Here is a 23,575-nt window from a genome sequence, read left to right as displayed (position 1 = left end):
AAATCAGGAGGGTGGTCCGTCACTGCTAGGGCTGCGATGCCACCACCCCCCCCCCCGCTACCTCCCCGCCCGGCCTTACCGAAGAGCACAGGGACACCCTCAGGGATGCGGCCCATCACCTCACCGGGCGCCCCTTCTGCCTGGGGGGGTACCCCGCAGCCGCCAACCCGCTCCGCCCGCCGCGGGGGCGCAGCGCGCCCCGGCTCCCTCGCACCGCTCTCCCGTCACTCCCTCCTCACAGGCGCCGGACGAGACACCGCAACAAACGACGCAGCCTTTTGCCAGAGCCGCGCTCCCTCCGGGCGGCGGCCGCCCCCGCCTCAGCACCCCGCCGGCTCGGCTCCCTCAGGGCCGGGGCCGCGCCCCGGGTACCCCGCCGGCGGTGCGAGAGAAGCACGGGAGCGAGCACCGGGCCGCTCCTCGACCGGGCAGGGAGCGGGTGAGCCTGCCCGGGGAGAGGCGAGGCGAGGCGGGGCGGGGGCGGCCTCGCCTCACGGCCGCCCGCCGTGGGGGGCGAGCGGCACCGGGCGGTTGGCGGCGGCGGGGCCGCGGGGCTCCCCCTGCTGGCAGCCGGCGGCAGCGCGCGGGGTGGGGGGCGCGGAGCGCGCCCTGCCCTGCCCGGCCCCGCCGCCGGCGCTCCGCAGTTGGCAGCGCCTCGCAGGCGGCAGCGGCGGTACGTCCGTCTGCCTGCCTGCCTCTCCCGCCGGGGGACTGCGACAGCCCGGCGACCCTCTGCCGTGGGGGCCGCCGCCGCCGCCTCGCCGCTCCCTCCTCTCCTTCCTTCCTTCCCGCCTCTGACCCGGCCGGTGAGCGCCGCCGGCTCGCCCCGCCGTGAAGTCTGGGCGCCCCCCAGCCATCGCTGCTGCTCCCCATGGGGATCCGGGAGTTCCCCAACGGCTCCGCGCGGGGCAAAGCCGCCACCCTGTGAGTACCGCTGCGGGGCCGGGCGGGCGGGAGGACGGGCTGGGGAGGGATGGGGACACCTCACCTCACCTCATCTCATCTCACCCGGCGGCTCCGCCCGCCCCCGGGGATCGCTCAGGTGGAGGGCGGCGAGGAAAGTTTGTGGCGCCCGGTGCTGCGGCCGCCGGACCCGCTCAGCTGCCGGTGGAAGTCCCGCCGCCAACTTCGCCTCGGGCCGGCGGAGGGCGGCAGCCCCCGCGGCGGCGCTGCCAACATCCCCCCCCCCCCCCCCCCCCCGGTCCCCCGTCCCCCTCCACTCCCCCGTCCCCGCTGACGCCCCTCTCCCGGCCCCCAGCGGTATGCGGCGCTCCCCCGATGTCAGCCCCCGGCGGCTGTCCGACATCAGCCCGCAGCTGCGGCAGCTGAAGTACCTGGTGGTGGACGAGGCCATCAAAGAAGACTTGAAGTGGTCGCGCTCCGTGGAGGACCTCACCAGCGCTTCCGTGGGGCTCACCTCCATCGAGGAGCGGATCCTCCGCATCACCGGCTACTACGGCTACCAGCCCTGGGCCGCCAGCTACAAACGTGAGTCCCCGGCACGGCCGGGAGTGGGGGGCTGCGAGGGGGGAAGAGGGGGGACAAGCGCCGGGGCTTTGCGTGGGGGCCGCGGCGGCCCGGAGCCGGCCGGTGAGTGCGGGTGCGAGGGGGCTGATGGCTTTACCCGTGGGAAAAACTCGCCCCGTGGACGCGCTCTCGCTGCCTGCCAAGAATTCTGTGCCCGTGTTGCGTTAGTCCTTCGGTGGTTGCTGGCTCGCAGGAGGGTAGTGCTAAGAATCACGACAGCGAAATTCTGCTAAGAAAATAGGTCAAATATTTGTCTTTAATGTTGCAGACGTACTTAGTGATGCTGATTACCGTGTTTGTCACAGCTGTGTAAAAGGCCCAGTGCATTTATGCTCATACTGTTTTCACAAGTAATACATTATGAGTGCGTCTTTCCAGTGTTTTAGGGGTCTGTCAGCCCTTGATCTGAATGTTAAACCTTTTTCTCTGTCAAGTGGAGCTGTTTCTTCCTGCACTTGAGAAAGAAACTTCCTGTGACATAGAGACATATCTGTATTCCTCACATACGTATTTACAAAGGAAGCGATTACCTTGAGCGATTGTAATATATCAACTAGTATTTTTGTGTATAATGCCCTATTTCTTGTCCGTCTTTCATCACTACGGTGGCAACTGCATGAATTAACAAGTTCTAAGAATAATTTACCTGAAGTGATAAAAATATTTTGGTTATTTTAATATTGTTTGTAACATCACAGTGGTTTTTGTTGTGAAAAGGATTCTGCTGCAACAGAAATAATTGCTTTGTTGGGAAGATTGGTTCTGATAAAGTGATTGTTTTCATGTTGTACTTTTCTAAGTATTAAATGTAAACATTCTGAAATGTTTACTCGTGGATTATCTGTGTGGCAGTGTGCTTAATAATGGAAGAGAATGATATAAGAAAGCATAGTACACAGTACTAGTTCACTTTTTCCATGGGGAAAAGCCACTCCTGATTGCATGGTAATAGGACTTTACTGATAGAATATTCTAAGACTTCTTCTCTAAGAGCCTTTTATTTTTCTTGATTATGATTATGATAGAAATATCTGATATTTGCTACTTTACGCACAGGGAGTATGGTATTTCTCCAAGAGCAATTCCATTGCCATTCTTGAGAGTAAAGCTTATTCAGGTCAGTTTTCAGGATCAGATCATATGCTGATGCCAGACTGAGTTGGATGTTAGTGCTTCTATCTGATAGTGACTAACAGTCCAGCTGAAATCACACTGAGCTGCTATGGCTGAACCTTCTGAAATAATAAAGGTCATGCTGGCTCCTCAATTATAACCTATTTGTTGAAATTTATAACTGTGTCTGAAAAAGTTAATTTCGAGCCTAAGCCTGCTATTCTAGTTATATTTTCTCTTGTAAGTTGTTCTGAATAACAGAATGACATACTTGAGTTGTAGTGGTGGGGGTCAAATATACAAAGTGTCCGAGTTTCATAAATGTATGTCTAAAAATAATAGGTTATGTGAAGTCATTGCCAATTTAAAATCTGAGTTGCTAGGAAAGTAGAAGAATACACAGAAGAAAAAAGACCCATCTCTAGCTGGTATAATATGGCATGGCTGAAGCAGAGCTGTGTTGATCTGCATTAGCTCAATAGCTGACTGAATGCATGTAAATGGAGTAGATCATCAAAAGTGGGAAGTTAAGTTTGTAACAACTAGTTTGAAACCTCTTTGAATACTCCTTCAAGCTGGGCTTATGTCCAGTTTGGGGATACGGACTTTCCTTGTAACTTACCACTTAAGAAGGTTTAATTGGCCCGAGAACTGTGAACAAGTGATTATTATTAAGTTCTAATTGCACCCTGGGTACTTTTTGTCATCTTATTGTGCATACTTGTAGACCTTTAGGTTGGCACTATGAGTATAATTGTGAGTCCATTAATAATGGACCTACTTTCCAGAAAATAACTCCATAATCTAGTCTGATCTAGATTTGGTCTATCTCTCTCAGTGACATTCTTTTTATTGGAACTTAATCACCTGTAGGGCCAGATCTTTTTTTTTTTTTTTTTCACACTGAAGTGTATTCCTCTCACACTTTACTTAGACTGTATGTGTGTGTATATATATGTATGTATGTGTAAAATTGTTTGAGACATTCAGAAAGCTTTTGCTAGTTTTTTTAATGAAACTTCATGAGGGAAACTACCAGAGATAATCAGATAGTGGTGCTGTGACCCCAAAACTTGCTTAGAGACTAGTTTTGTTGTGGTAGAAAACTGACCATTTAAAACATACTGGGATATCTCAAGGTTATGTACCAACCTTAGTTTTTAATATACATATAAATTAGATGGAAGGATGGGAGGAAGAAGTGAAAATTGCTGAAGACACAAACTGATATGGATTGGACAGAACGAGAAAGGACTTATTACTCTAGGGACACCTTACCCAGCCAAGTGAATATCTCAAGTGTCAGCAAATGGCATTCAATTATAACAAACAGAAGCCTTGTGTTTCCTGAAAATGCTAAAATTAACTGCAAAATTTCACATCATTACATCAGCTGATGAGAGGGAGTAGTTTGGGTCTGTACACAGCTCAGGGAAGACCTCTGCTGTTTGACTGCACTTGCAAACCAGATTTTAGAAAGTGGAATAACGTAACGTATTTCTGTGTTATGATGCCTTCAGAGAATTTAGTGGTACAGCCTAGTGAAACACTGTGTAATATTGGTTATCTCTTCTCACAAAAGATTACAGAAGGTTCTGAGATGAGTAAGGAGAAGGAGTACAGACAATCTATAAAAAGTCTCAAGAGTTTTGTCTGTTTACCTTAAAGAGGTTGAAACAAAAATATGGAAAGTACGGCACATATTGCTCAGGCAGATAGAGAGTTTTTCTTCTTATTGTGTCATAAGAGAGAAACAGGTGGACAGTAAATGAAGCTGAAAAACCATCAATTAAAAATGGTAGAAAAAGAAATAGTTTTTAAGAAAACATGTAATGTGTTCATGAAATCAAGAATTCAAGGGCTTGTTATTGATGGCAGTGACAAGATCTAGAATTGTAATAAGTTGGAAAAAATATTGGAGATAACATTAAACTTCATTATTCGTAATTCATATTAGCCCCTCTTAGGCTGGGAGGGATCTTCTTGTCGAAGGTTTCTTGCACTTTCCTCCATAGCATTTGCCCACCTTCAGGAAGAGGATAGGAGTGTGTCCTGATCCAATCTGGCAATTGTTATTTTTCTGAAATTCTCACTATTGATTTTCAGGGTAACTAATTATGTGAATAACTGCTCTCCGGTCTAAATCAAATATTCATATTTGTCCCATGGGGACTATTTTGCAGCATCTGATTTGATTTCTGAAATGCAAAGGTGGAGGGGAAGAAGCACACGTAAGATGCAGTCAGATTGTAGAATCATACTCTCATGCAGCTGCATCAGTAACGGAGCCCAATATTTGTGAAATCCTAGTTAGCAACAAGAGGTATGTTAATTGACTTCTAAATTTTTTTAATTAACACATAGGGATCAAAGAATTTAATTTAAAAAAACAAACAAACAAACAAAAACAAAACACAACAAAACACCAGAAAACTTGTAGGTCCCGGTGACAGCCTTTTTGTTGTATGGAGATCAAACCATTGTTAGGGCTGTACTAGCAGTGCTGTTCTCTTCCAGAAGGTTAAGTAAATTACCATGATTTCTGCCTCTAAAAGCCTGTGACTTCAGTTTAATAGCAGAGAAGTTTGGAGGTGAACAGCCATATTTTAAGTTTCCATTTCGTGCTATTATCAGTAGGAATTAGGTTTATAAATATTTTTAGAAGTATAGTCCCTAGAAGCTTTTTTTGAGAAATACAGGTGTCACTAAATTCTTGAACTGTTTTGCTGATCTGTATTGAAGACTTGTGTATTTTAATTATTATAGCAATTGGCGGGGTGCTTGTTTCCACCTGAAATGTTCACAGCTAGCACCTTTGCCAAACGTTCATTTTTCTCTACATTAACTAGGTCTATTTTGTGGTGGTTCAATATCACAGTCTGTCATTATATGATTAGTATTTTAAATACATTCATTTGGGCTTGAGCCAGCTATCTCTATTTTGCAGTCTTTGCCTCTTCCTACAGATCACCCTCTTCTATTCCTTGTTTAAGATTAGGTTCTTCTAAAGCAGGGACTTTCAAATATCCTTAGTCTGTGTTCCTAAATACAGACTTGTTATGGACAAATCAGGATTACATGGGTCCCTCCCTCCTTTTAGATGCCCAAGAGATCACCTGGCTTCCCACTTTTATTCACTTACCTTCTTTGTGTGCTTACAGATGTTAGTCTATCTGCAGAAAGAATATTAGGAGAATAGTATGTATTTTTAACTCCTCTCAGTTCTATTTAGTAGGAATTGACTGAAGTCTGTGGTTCATTGCTTTTGAACATACTTTTCTATGAGACTTTGACCTTGTGAAGAATTCCAGGTTGTTCCAGTGACAACTTTTAAGTGGCATGCTGTTGTTCGGGTGAAAGGGAAAGATTGTGTCCAGTAACTGAAGTTCTCTGGCTTTGCTCCTCCCTGCTACTTTAAATATTAGTTTCCTACTTTTAATGTTTCTTCATTGTTATTTCAACAATAACAAAATAAACCATACAGTTTTAATGCCCATAATTTCAATGTAGTACTCATCCAGCATGTAGCACAGTAGGTCTTGACCTGGACATGGAATTTAAGTGCTATCACCAATATAAGTAACGTATTGGAACACGTTGGCTTACAAATGTCCTGAACATTGCTCAGAAAGCATAATTGTCTGTGTATGAAAATACCCTGGTTACCGAACTTTCATAGCTTTTCAAGGTAGTAGTTTAGTGTTAATTAATGCTTGAAATTTGTGCAAATATTGTTTTTGTATATTTGCATCTGAGTGAGAATTTAACTTATTTTTTTTGAGGTGATATACAGGAATCTCTAGAAGTTCAAAGACAGAAGTTGAAGAGTATTGTTTTCTCTGGGGAAAGATGTTTTCGGGCCAGCTGTGAGTCATTTGAAACTGGTTACTTGCTTTCCAATACATAAATACTGAATGTACTGCTCTTTTAACTAATGCAAGACTTGGTGGTATTGTTCATGTTGCTGTTCCTGAGGTCAAATGATTATGTTTTCAGCTGAAAACATGGAGTAAACTCTAGGTGTCTTGCTCTGGGAGAGAAACTTGGATAGCTGCCCCAGGGTCAATCTATAGGTCAGCTTCCCCCCAGAAGCTTAGAAGACAAGTAAAAACATGTGCTTTATCTCCTTGTTTTAACCCAGGCTTATGGTGTCTGAGGCCTGATTAATTTTTTTCTGATGCTCTCCATTGGCAATACTAACACAACTGATTGTTATGCTAGTGAGAAAAACTAAGAAAACATGGTAACTCCTACAGGTGAAAAAAAGCAATGGTAATGAATTGCATTGCAGATTTAAAAGTACTGTGGTGGTGTTGTTTCAAATGTCAGTGATAGCTGCTGCTGCAAGCTAAACCTAAACATGCTGGTACACAGACCAGGGATATTACTGATTTATATGCACATGACAGCTCACACAAAACCTCCTAAAGCCATTTCCCCGTATGTATAGCACTCATTGTAACTGAGAAGAACTGTCCCCAGAGACAGTCTCTTAAAATATTTCAGAGACCTAATCATAAGCCTGCAGTGGATATCCCAGAGTATTACAGGAAACATTTCTCGTTGCAAAGGGAATCTGTGGAAAAGCCCCCGTGGTCTTTAACTCTTTGAGTGGTCTTGCAACTGAGAGTGAGTATGGAATAGCACGCTCAGGCCAGGTGAGACAGGGCAGAGGAGTACAGGTGATGAATACTGAACAGCTGCAAAGATACCACATGAAAAAGGGAGGTTGAAATATAGTCAGCCTTTCAGAAGTCTCTTTTTCAAGATTATTCCAATGGAGAAGAGACGTCAAGGTTCTTTGACTTTTGGCAGGTGGCAAGAAAAGTATTTTTTGGCCAATGCTAAGCAGAAAACTGGTTCCTGTTACAATATAGACCTTCATTAGTCAAAATTTTAAGTTTGAAATTGCTTGCTGGCAAGCCAAGCAAATTGTGATTTGAACTGGTTTACTAAACGTTTTGAATTGTTTAGTAAATATTTAGTAAATTGTAAATGTTTAGTGAACATCTAGTAACTTGTTTACTAAACAATTTTAACTGTGTAAAGTAATCACCACTTTTAACTAGGCAGCTGGGTAAATATTTTATATTTTGTATCTAATTTTCACAGTGAAGAAACTAAAAATTGCAACCTACAAAATGGCCCCTCTTTTTTTGTTTGTTTGCTGTTTAAACAAATTAATTGGTTGCTTTCAACTTTTTTTTTCAGCGCAGCTTTAATTACATGTCATCTACAATATGTCATTTATGCAAAACAGTCCATGGGACAGCAATTAGGGGTCTGTTGGCTTCCAGCATTCATTTTATACCCTTAACAAATGTTATCACTGAATGCTGTTATTTTGGTAGAATATACCACTGAAGTCTCCATTGTGAAAACCTACTACTAAAGCTAGTTGTATGTCTTTGCAAAGTCAGGGTCCATGTTAGCAGTTTTGAAGAGTGGTATCTGACATTTGAGACTTCTTTCATTGGTGAACTGTATTTTTTCAAATGGAAATGTGAATGTATTCACTGATCAATGTGTTGAATCCATAATAATGGATTGCTGCTAAAAACACAAACTACTCTATAGTGATATGGAATAAGGAGGGAGCAAGCTAATTTGTAATATAAGAATTTGGACACTATCAAGAATTATGAACAAATGCTTACTTTTAGAACTATCTTTATTAGAGAACCTTCCTTCATCAGGGTAGATTTCTGTAATAGTTCTGGAGTGTACTGTGTGGTGTATATTTGCAACTTAAATCAATGATTTGTTTAATAAAAGCAATTAATTGCATACGATAATGGCATTGTAATCTGGCTGCAAAGTCTGTGCTGGTCTACCGTAATATCTGATACTGTTGTGTAACTGGAGTGTTACTGACTCATAAAGCCACAAAAGGACAAAGACTCTTGGTCCCAGATGTTTGTCCCTCTTGAAATTGCTTAGTGCATTGCCAGTGATGCTCATTAGCCTAATAGCTAATTTTACCAGACTCTGGCTCATATCAGGGCTGTCTTCAAGGTGAGTTTTTGTGCCCTAATCTGTCTTTAATGTAATGAGGTGTTTGTGTTTCATATTCCTGGTGTAAATCAGAAGCTGCTTATAATTACTGCCATTTACTTGACGTCAAATAAGCCTCAGGATAAAGACAAGGATAGTAAAGTTACATAAAGGCAACTTTAGCCCTTTGGCAAAATGCCAAATTCTTGGAGTATCTGAGGGTGTAGTTCTGTCCCTCTCTTTGTCCATAGACTTTCCACTATGGCTAGTGAATGATGACTACTCTGAGAACAGTAATACAATGAGCATTTATGTTTGGAGAAAGAAATTTATCTGCAGATCATGGTTCCTAGCTAGGGAATAGCTAGCCTTCATGCAATATATCTTCTTGTAGAACCTGCTTCCCTGAGCATTTTTGATTCTCTGATTATCTTCACTTGGCACATGGTATTTCATTTCTCAGCACATCTGTGGAAGAAAAAAGATGCTGTGATTGCATGGAAGGCCATAGAGAACTATTTGCTTTATAAACCACTCCATGAAAAATGTCATAGATAGGAGGGATGCAGGGGTGGTACTCCCTGATTTCATTTTCTTTAAACTCTGGCAAGTGGTTTCGGACACCTCTATTTTTCTCTTGAACTTGAGGGCCTCATGAGGTTCATTTTTGTACCAGATATGCCTTATTTTGCTTCCTGTCATTTTGTTTCTGGCCAACCTAAGAATTGGTCTTTTTTTTCTGAGAAAAGCTATTCCAGTAGTGTGGGAATTTAGGTAGCCTAACCTTTAGACAAATAAGGATGACATCACATAGCCAACAGGATATATTAACTCAGCAAGCCAGTCATACGAGGCAAGGAAATTCGAAACTTTGAGCTTTACCAGGACAAGGGAATGTAACTGGCTGATAGTGAAATAATAAGGTCTTGATCTTGCATATAATATTCTTTTTGCTTTACCATAACTTCCCCCTTTGCAACAGTTCGTGAAAAGGGGCCTTATATGTCTAAAGAGAGCAACCAGATTTTCAGTTTTGAACAGTGGTACAAAGTCCTCCCAATCCCACCGCAATATAAATAATAACTGGTAGAGCTGATCTGATAGTGACAACCAAAGGGTTTTATCTTTTTTTTTTCCCTTGACTTTTACATTGGAAATAACACAGATCTTACTATCTCTTCTTCACACCAGCTAAGGTAGCAAAGTAGTGTGAAAGTTGAGCCTGTTGTCCACTGTCCATGTATGGACAGCAGGACAAGTAATTTGACTCAAACTCGCTGGCAGTTGTGCTGTTTGTGAGCCCTGTGGCAGTCTTGGGACTCTACCCCATCCAGGGTATCTTGCTTTGGCTTTGCCAGATCCATGCAATTGTGTGAACAGAGCACAGGCTTCTGGTCAGGTGGGAAATGAACTGAGGACCTGCCCCTTCAGAGATGTCATGCTTGTGTAGATGATGATGAAGTCTTCATGGTCATGTCCCGAAAGCTCAGAGTTGGCTTTCCTTTTTCAAACAGTAACTGGTATCCAGACAATGCTGTTTATCAGGTGTTCAGGAGGGATTATATGCTTGCAAATTTTTGCCCTAGCTGAAATATTCAGTGCCAGGATTAACATCAACCGTGCAGTGTTTGCACTGTGAAACAGGAAATACATCTTCATGGCTTTATGATGCTGTTGGCTCTCCTGCTCACTTTATGCAATGTCTTTGGAAAGCTGTAAGACTGGTTTCATAAAATATGCAGCCATTTATACTAGTATTTGTTCAGGCAAACTAACATGGTAATAGTCTTATGGTAATCGTGTTTAATTTTTCAGCTTAGACACTAGCTGCTGCTTATGTTTTTGGGTAGCACTTTCCATGGAACAGAAATTAATAACAGAAGACATATTGTTCCTTGTACTTTTGCTGAAATTATTTTTTGCTGTGTGGCATTTAGTTTTACAGTGTCTCACTGGCCTGGTAACTTCTCAGTAGTGTATCTTTCTTCCTTTCAGAAACAAGAAATTTATAATGTAAAGAAATATGTTTAGGTTTGATTTTCAGAGGCTAGTTAAAGAGAAGAAATTACAAAATAATGTAAAAGTAGAAAAAGGCAGGCAACAAACAAAACCTTAAAAGGCAGTAGAGCCATGGAAAATGTCTACAATCAAAGTTAGGAGTTTGGATCACTTTCAAGTTGAGCAAGAGGAGTGAAAAAAGAGCTTTTTTTCTTCAGATTCACCTTTCTGACACTTTTACACCGTGTGTTGTGACTAGAGGCCTCTGTTGTTCAGGTCTTATATTTCAGCTATTTCTTACATACATTACAAGTGTATGTAGTGGGCCTGAATTTGGGAGCTCAGGTTTCATGCAAGCCAGAAATTATGCCCTGAAAAGGCAAATTATGGTGCATTCAGGAGTTCAAAACCAATTTAAGATGTCTCTATAGTCATGAGAATGACAGGTGGGTCTTGACTTGAAAATGAATGTAAGCCTGCATTTAATTCACATTGTAGGTATATTGTGGGACTCCTGCATCCAGCCACGTGAACTTTCTCCCAATATATAGGGAGTAAAGCCCTTTTAAAAAATATTCCCTTTTTCAGTCTTGGAAAATACACAAGTTGGAATGAAAACTAGATTAACGTGGAGGAATAGAACTACTGTATGCATGGCTTCAGGGATTTCAGGTGGCTGACTCCTGGATGGTTTCTCCAGTTTGCCAGGTTATCCCGGGACAACACACGAAGAGTGCACAAAGGCATCTTAAATCACTGCATTCCAGCAGTTGGCTTGTAAGACTTATGATGATACTTTTAGAGGGGGCAGTGTAGAATTTAACCTCTGGTTCTTGTTCATAAAATTACTTCCCAGTCTTTGGGAAGAATTATTTAATAAAAAGCTTCTTATTTGCTTTTCTTATTTCATAAACAGACAGAAGATATAGTACCCTTTGCTATTTCAAACTTTATGCCTTAGTAATGTGTAGTTCAATATCTGTAGGAAAATCTTCATCTTTTGCAAATAGTGATGCCAAGAAGTAGAGGGCTGTATATGCGTTCTGACTTCATGCAGGATGCGAAGTGGTTTTGTGTTTTATAATATTTCTTCAAATGGAAACAAAAATGGGCAGTAAATCATAGAAGTATGAACAAGTGTATTCTTTATAGAGAAATGCATGGATAAGAAACACTTCCCGAATCCTGTACTGGGAACAATACCTTGGACCTTCTGTTTCTGGCATGTGCATAGTAGAAGGTGAATATCACTGGAAGTCATTCTGGCAAACGATATTAGGTGTTCTGTATTTTTTTTCTGGAAAACTCAGAAAATAAAAAGATTTTTGCATGGCATCTTTATAGGAATCTTTGCTATTAATATTACTTTAAAATGACACTCATATACCAGAGAGTGTTTTCTTTCCGCATGTCAAATTCTTTTGCATCCTACAATAACACTTCTCTAAAAGCACAATATCTCTCGCTACAAAATTAAAATACACTGGAAGTGGGAACGTTACCGGAATCTCTAGACTGTCAACCTAGACTCTCTTTTGACTCCTGTCCTGGTTCCGGCAAGGATGGGGTTAATTTCCCCAAGGAGCCGGCAGGGGAGGCAGGTATTCCATCCCACGTGCCCCGTGCCCAGCTATAAGGGGCGCGAGCCGGGGAGAGGGGGGCAGTCGCCACTCGGGGGCGGGCTGCGGCCGTGCGGGTCCGGTTGGTGCGCTGCGCGGCGGTACTGTAATCGCGTTCTTGTATTCCTTTACCGGTGTCATTTTTTTTCTTTCTTCTTCCCTTTGTCTGTTCTGTTAGATTATAATATTTCAACCCACGAGTTTTGCCCTTTTCTGCCGATTTTTCCCACGGCTGTGGGAGTCGAGCGAGCGGCTGCGTGGTTCTTTCTTGCTGGCTGAGGCCAAACCACGACAACTCCCTAGGTACTTTTTGTTTCATGATGAACTTGTTGCACAAAGGAAACTGGGAAATGCACGTCCAGCAAAGCACTTCTGGCTCAAAGTAAAATATTATTCAGCTCTGCAGGTGTAATAATATTGCAAATATGAGAGAATTAGAAAAGCTGTTGGGATGAATCCCTGACTCCAAGCCCATGGCACTTTTGTCAGTAACTTCAGTCAAGCAAGGTTTCACCCACCAGGCTTAAGTCTTTGAGTTTGCCTTTTAAGCAGGCTTCCTGCTTTATATGCTGAACATCTGTTCCTAAGGCAACTGCATCCAATTACACCTACCCATACATGGTCTTTATTATATATTCCTGAGCACTATTGAGGAGCTCTATTTAAATTAGAGAATAATTATTTCTTTTAATAGATGTGCAGTTTTAATTTTCTTTCATCTTGAACTTGGTATTTAATTAGTACTTAATAGCTTGTCCCAACATGGGTAGAAAGCATCTACAGCAATTAAGAGACCACTTTTTCTTCCCATTACCTAGAAAGCTGACTACCCAGAGCCCAAGTGCTGAAAGGAGAAAGAACATACATAGTCATTTGCAGTTTTAGGTTAGGAGTTAAGGAGTGAGACCTCTAAGAAAGCATGCTATAGAAGCACTGGGATAGGAGGGGAAGGTCCTCAAACAGGTCTGTTACTGATAGAAAATACTTATTTCCCGAAGTCCAGACTCCCTCATTTTTGCTAAACGCTAAATCATTGTTCATGTCTTTCTACTTCAGATGAGGACAAGGAATCCGCCTGTATTCGTGTTGGGGACACTGAATGAGACAGAGGCAGGAGCCTTTTAAAACAGTAACAGAAGGGCATTCTAGTTCATCATTTGTATAAGCTATAACTTGGAAGCCAGTTAGGCTTTGATAGCACTGACTCGGTCAGTTGAGGAGTGAGAAAATATAAAACCAGACCTCTTTGCAAACGTAGAGAAAAGGTGGTGTGCAGTGGGATGGAGTTAGTGTTCTTGGAGAAGTTCGGAAAGCTAAAGATAACAAAATGTTGTACATGCAGCTTAGTTTTTTTGGTTATTGTTAAACTATGCCACCACAAAGCCATACAAGTGATGTACACCAAGTAGCTTGGAGAAACTCCTAGGTAAAGTTTAAAATCCATCTGATGAAGCTGGTTGATTCAGTTAGTGCATTAATTTCTTATCTCTTTATTTTTAAAGACTAAAATTGTTCAGTCTTCATCTTGGTAAAACTCCGATAGAAGTTAAGAGGAATTTTGCCAGACTAAAACCAGCAACTAATGGTGTGGTGGAATACTGTGGTCCTGCAGGGAAGCGAGGGTTCCGGTCTCACTGTGGTTGTAATAGGTCTGTGAAGGCTGTGCAGTTTGGCAGGCTTGGACACTCATGAACCTCCAGAGAGTCCCAGGAGTAAACTAGCCAAAGTATTTTTACAGACACAACATGCTATCACAGGGCCAGAGTCTTTTTTCCTATCCTAATGCCTTCTGCACTTTTCAAATGGAAGTGCAGAGTGGCTGGATCTCGTCCCAGCTTCCAGCTGAGAGCATTCCTGTTGTAGCTATCTGTTGATGTAAACATGTATAGTGAATTCACTTCCAGCTGAGAGCATTCCCCTTGTAAATGTCTAGTGAATTCCTTTGTTTTCTTTACTTTTTTTCCCATGCAGGAGGCAATTAGACAGTAGGTATTTGTGATCCTCTAATTATTTATAAGAAAATGATCCTTCTTATTTACATTAGGTGAGGACAGCATGAGAGCAATGAAACTGCCTTTCTATCTGGAGCAGTTCAAAACAGGAAGAGGTAAAACAATCTCAAATGGTGAGACGATTTCACAGAATCACAGAATTATCAGAGTTGGAAGGGACCTCTAGAGATCATCTAGTCCAACTCCCCTGCTAAAGCAGGATTGCCTAGAGCACATTACTCAGGACTGCATCCAGGCGGGTCTTGAAAATCTCCAGGGAAGGGGACTCCACAACCTCCCTGGGCAGCCTGTTCCAGTGCTCTGTCACCCTCACCGTAAAGAAGCGTTTAGGTGTATTTGAACGGAACTTCCTGTGTTCTAACTTGTGCCCATTGCCCCTCGTCCTGTCACTTGGAACCATTGAAAAGAGCCTGGCTCCATCCTCCTTCAACCCACCCTTTAGATACTTGTACGCCATAATAAGGTCTCCCCTCAGCCTTCTCTTCTCCAGGCTAAAGAGTCCCAGCTCTCTCAGCCTTTCCTCATAAGGCAGATGCTCCAAGCCCTTAATCATCTTAGTTGCCCTTCGCTGGACCCGCTCCAGCAGTTCCCTGTCCCTCTTGAACTGGGGAGCCCAAAATTGGACACAGTATTCCAGTTGTGGCCTCACCAGTGCCGAGTAGAGGGGGAGAATGACCTCCCTTGACCTACTGGCCACACTCTTCCCTATGCAGCCCAGGATTCCACTGGCCTTTTTGGCAACAAGGGCACATTGCTGGGCCATGGATAATTTACTGTCTACCACCGATAATTTACTGTCTTCTCCTCCGAGCTACTTCCCAGCAGGTCCGCCCCTAACCTATACTGGTGCCTAGCATTCTTCCTCCCCAGGTGCAGGACCTTGCACTTGCTTTTGTTGAACCTCATTAGGTTCTTCTCTGCCCAGCTCTCCAGCCTGTCCAGGTCACGCTGGATGGCAGCACAGCCCTCTGGGGTGTCAGCCACCCCACCCAGTTTGGTATCATCAGCAAACTTGCTGAGGATACACTCTGTCCCCTCATCCAGGTCATTAATGAATATATTAAACAAATTTGGACTGAGTATTGACCCCTGGGGGACACCACTGGTTACAGGCCTCCAACTAGACTCTGTGCCGCTGATCACAACCCTCCGAGTTCTGTCCCGCAGCCAACTCTCAATCCACCTCACTGTCACCTCATCTAGCCCATACTTCCTCAGCTTCCTAATGAGGATGTCATGGGAGACAGTGTAAAAAGCCTTGCTAAAGTCAAGGTAGATGACATCCACGACTTTCCCCTCATCCAGCCAACCAGTTATAACATCATAGAAAGCTATCAGATTGGTCAAGCATGATTTACCCTTGGTAAATCCATGTTGACCACTTCCAATAACTTCCTGTTCCTCAACGTGTTTGGAGATGACATCCAGAATGAGTCGCTCGATTTGTATCTTGAAACACTTTTTTGCAGGGAGGATTGTAGAACCTTAGCCAAATTTGTATGCCCAGCTATAGGAATTGTACTGGAGGAATAAGAGAGATCTAGATCAAGAGATTTAATATTAGTTAATACCTTGGATAGTAACTGCTGTAGCTGAATTACTGTGCATTGAAGAAAAATTGGAAGGTACAAAACATCAACACATTGTAGAAAAGCTTCTTTCATTTGAGATGCATAGATCTCAGCTAGTACAAGGTTAAACCAGTTCCGCTATGATCTGCTTTGTGCAACAGCAGCTAATTTTACTAAAAGAAAATTGATTATATAAATCTGAGCTCAGTGTTGAAGCTGGAAAATTTCCCTGAACAATAACCAACCCTGCAAGTCCTGATCTTTCTTGCTTCTTTGTTGCTGTTGATTTATTTCCAATAGGCTGAATTATTCTGTCATGTCATAAGCATGGTTTTGTTATATTTTTCTTTTTTTTTAGAGTTAAAATCGGAGCAATTCTCGGCCATTACCTACTTTAAATAGTATTTCTCAAATAGTTATGCATTTAAAAGCTTTTGGGACTAACTAATGAATTAAGTTTAAACCTTATAGTAGTTACTATAAGGTAATGCTCCAAGCCTGTCAGTGTTGAAGAGGCATTTGGACAATGCCCTTAATAATATTCTTTAGCTTTTGGTCAGCCCTGAAGTGGCCAGGTAGTTGGATGAGATGACCATTGTAGGTCCTTTCCAACTGAAACTACTGTATTTTATTCTCCTCTTCATCTCTCATATTTTTTATTATGTTAATGTAACACCATTAAAATATTAAGGATCTTATCCAGTAATCAGCGTAATAACTGAAAATACCCATGGATGTAAGTACAGGGTCGTGCATCTGCTTTATATTTGAAAGATAGGTCTTCAGTGTTTTTTATTCAGTTAAATAATGAGGGAGTTATATTCCTTGGAGCTACTGAGTTCCAAGGTAATGTCTCTGCAACTATTTGATACACAAGTTTCAAGCCTGCAAAATGATATATGGGTAACTTAAGCTGTGCAGCGGCTATGTGACTAAAATTATTTGTTTGTATATATTAACTTCTAGGATGTTAATTATTTGTATTGCCCCAAATAGCTGGTTTCTACTCACTGTGCATGTAAATTTTTTTGGAAATACCAATTTGATACTCTTCACAACATAAAATATCATTTTTATTTTTATATGCTAATTATAGTGATCTAGAAGTTTTCATCATTGCTACTGTATATACATTGTAAGTCAATTTGTGTGTGAATAACCCAAATAATTTATGTGTGCAAACAGAAATAATACCATTCAGTGTCAAAATACTTCAGTTCTCTTAATCCTTTTGCCCTTTGCAACATAATAATTGATCTCTGGTTTAACTTTTTTCATAATTCTGATCTTGTCATTTTTCCAGATTGTAATATGATCAGGATGCAAAGTAATTCATGTGTGCTGAGCAATTAACTTTGACACAATGGTCTGTCTATAAGGAAAAATCCTTGTGACAGTGTTTCTTTGTAATTTATTTAATGCAAATTGAAAACTGCATAAATTAGTGTTTTGATGGATCATTGATTTATTTGAGAAAAGTATATTTCTTCTGGTAATATTTCTGAGTGAGCAATTAAACATTATAGCACCGTGTTGTGAAATTAAGTGTTTGATATCTTGTTTGGAAGAAGCGCCGTTTCCTTAAGCATAAAACCCTCTTCAAATCAAGTACATAATACATTTTATTTAAATTGGTACTCTGTTGATTTCAGTGGAGTAAAGTACTACTCCAGCAGCACAAGCTTGTAGAATTCAGCTTAAAATAAGTAGCCTGAAAAAGACAAAGACAATTATCAATTGTAGAGTTTGGAGGAACCAGCATTACATTTTCAAATATCTAGCTGAGAAAAGTAATAATTCAGATGTCCTGGATCCCAAATGCAGCATATGACAAGAAACTACAGTTACCGATTTTTTTGTGATCAAATTAAACTCTGGGTCACGTTTTTGGAAAAAGAAAAAATTTGTTACACACAAGTCTTATAGACTTGTAGACTAGAAGAGATTTATAGTCTCTTATACGGAACACAAGTCTTCGTGTTCTACATAATCCTCACCTAAGGGATTGTCATCTTTAAGGAGCGACTATTAATCACACTTTATTTATAAGTGATTATTTGTGATTTGAACGAGTGCAATGGGGGGAGAGGGAGAGAAATTCATATTGGCTTCTGGGAGGTGAGTCCTGGGGCCTACAGGAAAGATGGGGCGGGGCTTTTTATCAGGGAGTATAGTGACAGGATGAGGTTTTAAACTGAAAGAGTGTAGATTTAGATTAAATATTAGAAATATTCTTTACTCTGAGGGTGGTGGGACACTGGAACAGGTTGCCCAGAGAAGTCGTGGAGGCCCCACCCCTGGAAGTGTTCAAGGCCAGGCTGGATGGGGCTTTGAGCAACCTGGTCTTGTGGAAGGTGTCCCTGCCCATGGCAGGGGGGTTGGAAGTAGATGATCTTTAAGGTCTCCAATCCAAACCGTTCTGTGATTCCGTGTGGCAATTTGTACTGTTGCTTTCTGTTCTCCAGCCACTGCCCTTTTTGCTCGGGTGCTAGGTGTATCCAATTTGCATGGGAAGTAAAGAGCAAGGGAGTGTTCTGTGATGAAAATGATGCAAAAGTTTGGACAAAGACTTCCATGAACATCAGGACAAAGTACTCTCTACAACTTTATTTTTTCTTTTTCCTTTCTAAAAGACAAGTAACTTCATTGATGTGATGTACAGTTGCAAGTCCTCTGTAGATATGTTAGCCAATTGTAATATAAAACTGCAGACAAATAAGAATTAGTCTTCTTAATTGAATTGCTCTGCAGTGTGGCTTGGGTAGCCATCTAAGGGCCTTCCTGGTGTAGACTTTGGCAAGGAGAGGAAATTGACAAAGGCAAGAAAAGGAAGGGTACCAATTTTTATTCTTAGATTAAACACACTAGTTTATTAGTGTTTCACATAAGTGCCAGTCAGCAGGAGCCTGGAAAGCTAGAAATAGTTAAACTTCAATTACCTATACTAATTTTCAAGTTCTGCATAGTTGGGCAGAAAACTGAGATCCCCAAATTTTTTAGTGAACCTAAGTTCAATTAACATCAGTAAGAGTTAGATACAAATATAAGGGTCTGTGTCTTAGATTCATCCTACTGCCTTGGTCTTCATTTTCTTGGTAGTGGAGTTTCTCTAAGATGTAGCCTGGGATCTGTGACTACCTGCAAGTCATTATTCTCTGAGAGGGACTTTGTTGCCTGATTTGGCAGCTTGTTTGATCCCTATCTTGTAGGTCATTCTTTCACCCCAGGCACTCAACTTCTCCATTTCTATTGTCTCTACCCCATTAAACACCTGTCTTCCCTCTCAACTGCTGATGAATTTTTTTCCCTCATCTATTTAGGTTTCTCATCTGTCACCATTAGGTCTCTTTCTTCTGACAGCCAGCTGCACTACTAGCTTCAGTACTAGTCATGGGTAGAAAAAGATCAGTCCTAAAAGAAGAGACTCAAAAAGACTAACACCACCCTGGGAACTGATATGCTAAAAAGAAAAACTGTGAACATGTTCTGAATTTTCTATAGGAAGTCCAGAGAGGCAGGGTGGCTAGTGCCAGAAAGGCAATTCTCAAAGCAGTTTGGACAAAATGGCAAGGGGAAGGCTGGGAAATGATGAGTTATACCAGTTAATTTTAACATTTAAAATGAGTGAAGACAGGTTTGTAAATGACAAAAGGGGGTTGCAAGTTGGTATCAAGCTGAAAATTAGATTTGGTTTTATGCTTTAGGACAGGATCTGTGCAACTCCTGGGCACCAATACAAATATTATGAATTTAAAGTAGTATCTGTCCTGCAGAGGAATGTATTTCCCAATCTGTTTGTGTGCAGTCAGTCATCTCCAAGAATGGAATGTAGTAAATTATATTGAAGCCCTCTGCCTCTTTTAAGCCAGCCTTTTCCGAAGAGCCTGGGCAAGCTGTTTGGCCTCCCCTCAGCTCCTGGAGGTGTAATGAGATATGTCAGCTCACAAAGCGAACGTCAGGTAACTCACCTGAGCTCTGGTTTTGATAGTTGTGGTGTGCTGGAGTATCCATGCGCATATATGACAAGGCAATTAATGAAAAAGATTTTGGCAGTAACAGAACAACAGGGATAAAATACAGAAAAATAAGGAAAACATTCTGAATAAATTTAGCAAATGAAAAAATACAAAGCAAAATAAAACACAAAGTAGAAGAGATTGTTATGGAAGTGTAAGAGTATGTGGGTGAGAATGCCATATGGAGCACTGGATTGCAGGCAGCCAAATTCGCATCTGTGAAAACTTGTAAGGAAATAAATAGTATAAGAAAGACACTAAAGAATAGCAAAGGCATAGGACAGGTCATGAAAGCTTCAAACAGGTCTGAAGAGCCAGAACTAGGAAGAAAACTAGGTTTCCGTTCTGTTGAAAATCTAAGAAGTGACAGGGTTTATGTTATCTTTATGTTTCTCATACTCTTATTTAAATAGATTATGAGCTCAGACATAAACATGTGAACTGACTGTACCCCCAACATCTTTTGCTAAGAGGTGAGTGCTAGCTGGGCTACGTTGCAATTGTTGTTTTGTTTTGTAGGTAGGCAGAGAGGAGACAGCAACTTACCTGAAATAACCAAGCTAAAAAACCAGACAGCCTAGTATCAGTCATAAATTACCTTTACTTAGAGCCATATAAATGCTAAAGAACAATGTCAAGAACATTGCTTCAAATTAAACATTTACTTCTTTCTATGCTCTATCCTAAGCACCTCTAAGGAAAAAAAAAATAGTGGCCAGATCTTGATTATGCTTTTTGTTTACCTAATAGTAATGGGCTTAAAATTGTTGTTTGAGTATTTCCCTGACCTGGAGATTCTTTGGCCAGCAAACTCAGCTGTTCTTGGCAAAGGACAGAGAAGAGTAGCTCTTCCATGGAAAGTAGATTTTGGGAGCAGGAAAACTGGATGATCTTTGTACAAGCAGCAAGTCCCTACATGTTATTTTCTACTGACATTGTTTAGATTTGACAGGTCCTGTATCTGTCCAGGATCACAGGAGTGGAGAGGATGGAGCACAGTATTGATGTGATCTGTGCCATCTCCAGATGTGCTATGTACTGGGAATTTGGCTGAGAAAGGTACCCTTTTTTTCTGCCCCCTCCTTTCCAAATAAACTGTTCTTGACAAGGTAACACTGGAATCCACAGTCCTCTCACCTTCCTTTGCTTAGTGGCTGAGCCTACACATGTGCAAAATCACACATATCCAAATCAAGATTGTAATCCTGATGTTACAGTGCTCTGTACTTTTTCATTGTTTTAAATATAAATACATGATTCAAACACATGCAAAACAAATGCATGTCTATGCAGCGTTAGCCAATGCTGTTGGGATTTAAGTGTTACCTTGGTGAAAACTCTGTCCCTGAACAGAAACAGTTAGGTTTTCTCACAAGTACCCTGAGAGAACATTATGTAACGATCTGCACTGATATGTTTGGATGGTTTCTTTACATTGACTGATTGTTCTTACAGTTCATTTCCCCCCTCCTTTTCTAATCATTTAATTCATTCGCTTGTATAAAGCCCATTAGTTTTGCACTGAATTTTTCGTCTGTATCGCAGCTATGGTTTTGTTCATCTAAGGCATTTTATAGAAGTCTTAATTTAGCCTTCTCTACAGTTGCAGCAGTGAGTATTGTAGTTTGACAACCAGTTATTTCAAACTGCTTACAGCACTCTTTGAGTGGTGCTTGCAGAGAAATGGAAAAATGAGTAAGGGAGTTTGATAGAAAAGTGTACGTACTATGCTTTTTACCTGGGCAGAAGAAATAAGGTGAACCTGTCTAGTGAAAAATAGAGGGAAGGCATCACAAAAGAAATTTGTGCTATTTTCCTGTGACTAAACCTTAGCCTGTTTTAGCTGCTGTGCTAAGAAGTCTATAAGCACCCACAATGTATTAAGATCACTGGCTTGGGTACTCAGTAGAATTCAGGGGCAGAATTTTTTAATGTAGAAATTGAAATGTGCATTGAAAAATTATTTCAAAGTACTGCAGAACTTTTTGTGACAGTCATGATGCATAATCTTGAGCAGGTGATGGATAAAAGCGTAATTTGAAATAATGTGACAATACACTTAGAATGAGAAAGGTGTAGTTTTTGTAAAGGACTACTTATTCAGTAAGATCTGGGATCCACAGACAGGGTACTGTAACTAAAAGACACCACTTCAAAAAGTACGTTTGCCAAACCCCAAATCGGATGTGCTGGTACTCCTGCTAATTTAGACCTTCCAACACTGAGACATAGCCCATTACCACTTACAGGACTCCTGGCAGTGGTGTTACTTGTGGATAGAAACATAGGAATTGCCATGATTGCTATGAATTGCGGTCCATCTAATTGTTATTCAGCCTTCAAGAGAAAGCAAGGCTAGGCAACTCCAAGAAGGTGTTGTCATAGAATGGTTAGAGTTGGAAGGGACCTTAAAGATCATCTAGTTCCAACCCCTCTGCCATGGGCAGGGACACCTCCCACTAGACCAGGTTTTGCCCTGTCCGACCTTGCCTTGAGCACTTCTAGGGATGGGGCCTCAGCAACTTCTCTGGGCAACCTGTTCCAGTGCCTTACCACGCTTAGAGTGAAAAACTTCTTCCTAATGTTTAATCTGAACCTGCCCCCTTCAGTTTAAAGCCATTCCCCCTCATCCTCTTGCTACATGCCCTAGTAAAAAGTCCTTCCCCAGCTCTCCTGTAGGCCCCCTTTAGGTACTGGAAGGTCGCAATAAGGTCTCCCCGGAGCCTTCTCTTCTCCAGGCTGAACAGCCCCACCTCTTTCAGCCTCTCCTCACAGGAGAGGTGCTCCAGCCCTCAGTTCATCTTTGTGGCCCTGTTCTGGACTTGCTTCAGCAGGTCCGTGTCTTTCTTATGTTGGGGGCCCCAAATCTGGACGCAATACTCCAGGTGGGGTGTCACAGGCGTGGAGTAGAGGGGCAGAATCACCTCCCTTGACCTGCTTGCCACACTTCTTTTGATGCAGCCCAGGATACGGTTGGCCTTCTGGGCTGCGATTGCACATTGCTGGCTCACGTTGAGCTTTTCATCAATCAGCACACCCTGGTTCTTTTCCTCAGGGCTGCTCTCAATCCATTCTCTGCCCAGCCTGTATTTGTGCTTGGGATTGCCCCAACCCACGTGCAGCAGGACCTTGCACTTGACCTTGCTGAATTTCATGAGGTTCACACAGGCCCATCTCTCTAGCCTGTCCAGGTCCCTCTGGATGGCATCCCTTCCCTCCAGCGTGTCGACTGCTCCACACAGTTTGGTGGTGTTGGCAAACTTGCTGAGGATGCACTCGATCCCAATGTCCCTGTCACCAACAAAGATGTTATGAGATGAACCTCTCCAGAAAGTTTTTATTTTCTGATCTGTAAGAGTTAGCTGGTAAAAATGGGAGTTAACGTATTTAAACTCTGTTTTTGAATGTTTTGGGCAGCTGGTGTCTTACAGGTTCAGATACAACTTTAAAATAATCCAAAAGCTTGCCTATGTGTATTTAAACTGCAAGATAAAAAATACTGTGCCAGTTGCGATAAATTATATGGAATAATTATTTTTGGCCATGCAAATAAAAATGGACTCTATTGATAAAATTGTCATTGATTTACTTCAGAATTCTCAAATCACTGAAAAGATAGAGCAAGATTAGATGATAACAGTAAAGTGATCATGAAATGATGTTTTGCTAAGCTGTGAACAAAGCTTAGCTACCGATGTAACAATGAATAAATATCAGAACATGAT

The 23,575-nt window shown here is 41.9% G+C and overlaps 1 protein-coding gene across 1 annotated transcript in view; it reads left to right on the top strand.

Annotated features, from left to right (window-relative positions):
* Positions 1-871: 871 nt before the first annotated feature.
* SLC35F3 (solute carrier family 35 member F3) overlaps positions 872-23,575 on the top strand; it is a gene marked incomplete at both ends in the record, with an annotated part of 186,095 nt that continues 163,391 nt past the window's right edge. Inside the window, 2 exons of the mRNA XM_082481238.1 lie at positions 872-924; positions 1,259-1,488. Coding sequence (XP_082337364.1) covers positions 872-924; positions 1,259-1,488 — 283 coding nt within the window. The remainder of the gene's footprint in view (positions 925-1,258; positions 1,489-23,575) is intronic.

Source organism: Vanellus vanellus (genome assembly GCF_965231255.1).
Source record: "Vanellus vanellus genome assembly, chromosome: 3".
In the NCBI taxonomy this organism is placed as follows: domain Eukaryota; kingdom Metazoa; phylum Chordata; class Aves; order Charadriiformes; family Charadriidae; genus Vanellus; species Vanellus vanellus.
Note: the sequence above shows the minus strand (reverse complement) of the source record. Positions and strands in the feature narration are given on the sequence as shown.